General features: G+C 40.0%; 1 protein-coding gene across 1 annotated transcript in view; it reads right to left on the minus strand.

Annotated features, from left to right (window-relative positions):
• Positions 1-5,000, minus strand: part of LOC147472134 (uncharacterized) — a 15,807-nt gene that overhangs the window by 4,060 nt on the left and 6,747 nt on the right. Inside the window, exons 5-12 of the mRNA XM_086534377.1 lie at positions 4,917-4,996; positions 4,678-4,710; positions 3,981-4,124; positions 3,283-3,405; positions 2,825-2,959; positions 2,116-2,166; positions 495-1,402; positions 4-54 (exon numbers count right to left, since the gene is read on the minus strand). Of these exons, the coding sequence (XP_086390503.1) occupies positions 4-54; positions 495-1,402; positions 2,116-2,166; positions 2,825-2,959; positions 3,283-3,405; positions 3,981-4,124; positions 4,678-4,710; positions 4,917-4,996 (1,525 nt within the window). The remainder of the gene's footprint in view (positions 1-3; positions 55-494; positions 1,403-2,115; positions 2,167-2,824; positions 2,960-3,282; positions 3,406-3,980; positions 4,125-4,677; positions 4,711-4,916; positions 4,997-5,000) is intronic.

A 5,000-nucleotide genomic window follows, 5' to 3' on the forward strand; every position in this document is an offset into this window, starting at 1 on the left:
GGCCTGCAGCGAGGGCGGAGCGGGCGGCACATCGGGTCGCGCACCTAAGCCGAACTGAAATCACAGGTAACAATAACATATTGTGCAACGGGTGTGTTGTGTATGTGCACGCTAAACGGAATAGCCTTAGACGGGATTCTCAAACTCTGGTCCACGCTTCTCAATAGGTAAATATGAGGTTAGTTAGGGTGATGTTTCAGGTCCACACCATAAGCCATAAATGATTGTGCATTTTCATGAACATATATCAATTTTGACTTCAATATACTACAGATTGGATTTTTTGGCCGAGCATATGGAAAAAAAAAGAGTTTACACAGAACTAATGAAAGGTCGTATTGCCATTAGGTTGAGACCCAATACTTAAATATCTTATGATGCTTGTTTGCACATACTAATCACACTACCTTCATCATTCATAAGTGATACTCTTTCGCATTTGATTTCCTCGTACGGATATACAGCAAAATCATGAAGTTAGGAAATATATAAACCTTGCAGTAGTTGACGGCGACGGCGATGGACGCAGCCACGGGACTCAAGGGACGCCCGTTGTTCCGGTTGACGAGCCTCCTCAGCCGCTGCACGAGACTCAGGTATCCGGAGCCCGTGCAGAAGGGAATGACAGCCCTGATTGCCTCTGGGGACGGTGAGGGGGGAGGGGGTTGAGGAGGAGGATTTGGTGGAGGAGGCTGAGGAGGTGGAGGAGAAGGAGGAGGGGTAAGGAAGGGGGAAGGGAGGTTCCGAAGAGGAGCAGGAGTAGGAGGAGCAGGTGAAGCAGGAGGAGGCGTCAAAGATGGCGACAGGAGACTGGAGATGCCGAGGGCCACAGGCAAAGCAAGGATCACGGGCAGGACGAGGAGCATGGCTTCACAGACGCTGAAAGAAACGACGCCTCCCAAGTGGATAGTCGTTTGGCAAATGTCCATCATAGTCATGTCACTGCAAGCAGGGTCAATCTCTTGCCTTCGAATTCTGTGTTTGATGCTAGTATTGACGACATTCATATAGTCATCCATAGCTATTTCCTCTTTTTGATTTCCTGACAGCACAGTTCGTAAAATCTCTCTTATAATCTTTAGTCCAGAGCTTAAAGGAAAGTCATCGACTTCGTTTGGATCAGGTTGCCCCGACAATAACCGGCTGAACATATTCTCTATTGACACGTTTGGAGTCGTAACCACTACAGGCGTTGTGCCTTCAACAAAACTTGGCATGTTCCCTCCGATTACAATATTGCACTGGGCTCGGCCTTCGAAGCGAAATCTTGATAGCCTGGAAAGTATAGTTTTGCTTGCGATGTCTCTGTAAAATGTGGATGTTACTTTGGTATCCTTAGCGGAAGGAGGTTCACTTCTTCTTAATACATTCTGTACAGTAGGGTCCCTTCCACAGTCAAAATCTGGAAAAAGACAAATCTCTCTCTCTCTCTCTCTCTCTCTCTCTCTCTCTCTCTATATATATATATATATATATATATATATATATATATATATATATATATATATATATATATGAATATAGATCAATAAATAGATATAGATATATAGAATATATATTTGTATAAACGAATTCTGATACAAATAACACAAGCACTAGATATGACATGAAAAAACAAATATATTGAGATAAGAGACATGTAAAATCTTTCGTTAATGAAGCAACTTTCCTCACGCATGTCCCACATATCCTACAGGCAAGAAAGGCTGATTAAAATCATATTCCGAAGATATAAAAGACTGACTGATCATTATACTACTGATTCATAAATCACACATATTACATGATTGAAAGTGTGCATTAGAAACCCACCCATGTTTGTTTGTTTAGTCTGTGTCTTCCTGTTATGACTGATATTCCATTTAATATCATTATATCATTATCATCAGAATTATTAGTATCATATTAGTGTTAACATTGGTATACTTCAAATAACATTATAAACATAATCCTTGCCATCATTGCCATCATTATCATTATCGCCTTTACTGTTATAACCATTACCATTCATATTCTTAATTTCACCGATGTTTCAAAACTAGATAATGCATAGCTCCTAACTTCAACACACTAATCTTATATCATTAAATGATTGAAATTAAGATACAGACTTACCATCCCCGCGAGAGTAAGCCCGACATACTTCCGTCACTAGGCTTGGCGAAACTGAAAGTAAACATAGATGTATAAATCAAACAGATTGATAAGTATATTTATGTGTAAGAAAATGAGTTGGTGCATAATTACAGTAGCATATGAATTAGATAGATTTGTAAATATATCAATGAGTACAAATTTGAGTTAGCGAAATTATTAAGAAATACAGGAATTGAACAGAATATTAAGTATATTGGTTAGCATAAAAAAGTAAGTGATTATAAGAATAGATTCATGTATTAAACATATCATAGTAGTAAGTATATAGAAGTATATAAAAAAAAGAGAATGTGCTTTATAGACAAGCACCGTATAATCAAGATTTATATGAGATATTTTACGATATGAGAGCTTAGATAAACAAGCAATCGAGGGGAAAGTCGAGAGATTATGGGGATAGCATGATTATGAATTCCATGGACACCTGGCACTAGCGATGTGAATGGGTGTTATGGACGTTCGGTTTTGCGGATGAGGGCGAATGTATAGAGATTGGTTTTTCATGTCCTTTATTTTGAATGTTATGTTTGGTATGAAGTGTGTGTATTTTTGCGTGTGAAAGAGAGACAGAGAGATAGAGAGAGAGAGTGAGTGAAAGAGAGAGAGAGTGTGTGTGCCCAATCAAATAATCCCATAAAGCAAAAAACAAACAAACACCAGCCTTTACCTCCTCCACAAGCTGGTATGAACTTCCTGCAGGATTCGCCACAGAAGATGAGGTAGAAGGAAGGCCGCGCTCTGCAAAGGCCAAGCAGGGAGCCCAAAAAGCAGGTGTCATGGCGGTCAACACAGTCTTCGGGTCCTGTGTAAGCGGTCGCATGTCAGTGATAGTATTTTCTGGCTATTTTGCGGCAAATCAGTTTTGAATTCCATAGTAGGTTTAAACGGTAATCGCTAAGTCAATTAAGGAATATAGACGAATGAGATCTACTTAAACATAACTATGTCGTCATCACGGAATATTAAAACTCTGAAACTGACAATAATTAATAAGTAATAAATAGTAAAACCACTCACGTCAACCTTTTTCAAATACGTGCAGGGTACTCAGAATATGAACAGATCTGTATTTAAGAACATATTGAAAAAAAATATATAAAAGTAAAACTAGATTTCGCAACTTACGTGCAGGAGGACAGGTCATGCAGCTGTTCGGACAATTCACATTCATAAAAGCAGGGTTGGTGTCGCAATCCCCTCGCTCACTCAGCTGCTGACAACCATCCACCAGATCTTCACACCCCGTCACTAATGGGGACCAGGACACAGTTGTTAGTAGATAAAAACAAATAACGTTTCTTCATATGCTGACAAACGTTTCCTATGGATGCATTGTCTACGAGGACGAGGGAATGGGTGTTTGCTTATTGTATCGTGTGATGAAAGACGGACGAACTTCCTGTAATTATAATCAGTGTATCAGTCACACCAGTGTAAGACAAGAGGGGAGGAATGCAAGTGTTAAATTGCTAGGGAAAGTAGGATAGAGACAATGCGAGGGAGTGACAGAAAAGCGGAGGGAGGGATGGAGAAAGGGACATGAGAAAGAAGGAGGGAAGAAAAAGAGAAGGTAGAAAAAAAGAAATAAAAGGTATGGACGAGTAAAGATTGAGGGTGTCATTCACACAAATCATATATCATGTGCACCATATTTCATCATTTAAATGTGTGTGTGTGTGCGTGTGTGTGTTTGTGTGTTTGTGTGTGTGTGTGTGTGTGTGTGTGTGTGTGTGTGTGTGCACGTATGTATGCATGCACAAACGTTAGACCGAGACAGACATAACAAAAGACAATCGGCCTTTTCCTCCGAGGGCGAGGCTTACCCTTCGAATCGGGCAAGCAGGTGCCACAAGTGCGCATGCAGGATAATTCCATGTACGCTGGGTTATTCTCACACTCCCCCCGGCTTGCAAACTCTGCGCACTCCGGGTCCAGGTCCTTGCACGATGACCGCTCTCTTGGAAACACTTGAGGAATAGAATACTTGCTGTTGATTACATGATAAGTGACGCGGTTACGGTACTGGTGTTGTTCTTCTCCTTCCGGTTCGTTTGCCATTTCCGTTGTCTCTGTTTGTTCTGTTTTTTTTTTTTTTTTTTTTTTTTTTTTTAAGCTATCAGTAGGCATGCAATAGACCAAGGGAGGGGGGGGGTGATAGCTTCCATATATTATAAGACGGAGATGTAATTTTTTGGAGGGAAGTCCTTTTCTTGACATATTCCAGAACCTTAGACTTGTAAGTTGCTCCCCCAAATCACTGATTTTGGATAATGTCTGGTCTTGTGAGTCCATTATTTGAGACGACTAAGAGAGCGCAATAGATATCCGCATATGGATACACGCCACTTAAAATTTGGACGTCATTATACCCACATATATTATCATTCTGATTATATATATTTTCTCATCTACATAAAATAAGTACCACTCTTGCCTCTATAATTACTAACGGTACTTATCATAATTACTTTACTATTACTTTCACATATTTTCTCTTAAAAGAAACGCGGTTCTCCTTACCTTCATCAGAAGTGTCCACTGAACCTACTGCAACTACTGCATGGGAAAAGATACAAACACATTTAACAAAATTCCACAAACGAAAAGATTTTTGTTGGACTTCCACTGATATATTATTTCTTCAATGTTTGCATTTGTGTGTTTGAAATGGTATTGTTTTCTGGTGGCAGACGAAAAATGCTGAAGAAATACAGGAATACGGAATCATGGAAGAAAGGCACTGAACACTGTTTGGTTACATGAATCTTGTCTTTCTTCCCGCACTCTCATGGCGCGAGTGTTTTTGGGACATTCAAAGTGACCCAACTTCTCTTTCTTGCTAC

Source organism: Penaeus japonicus, unplaced genomic scaffold (assembly GCF_977035675.1).
Source record: "Penaeus japonicus unplaced genomic scaffold, GWHDUDI00000001_assembly GWHDUDI00000003, whole genome shotgun sequence".
Classification (NCBI taxonomy): domain Eukaryota; kingdom Metazoa; phylum Arthropoda; class Malacostraca; order Decapoda; family Penaeidae; genus Penaeus; species Penaeus japonicus.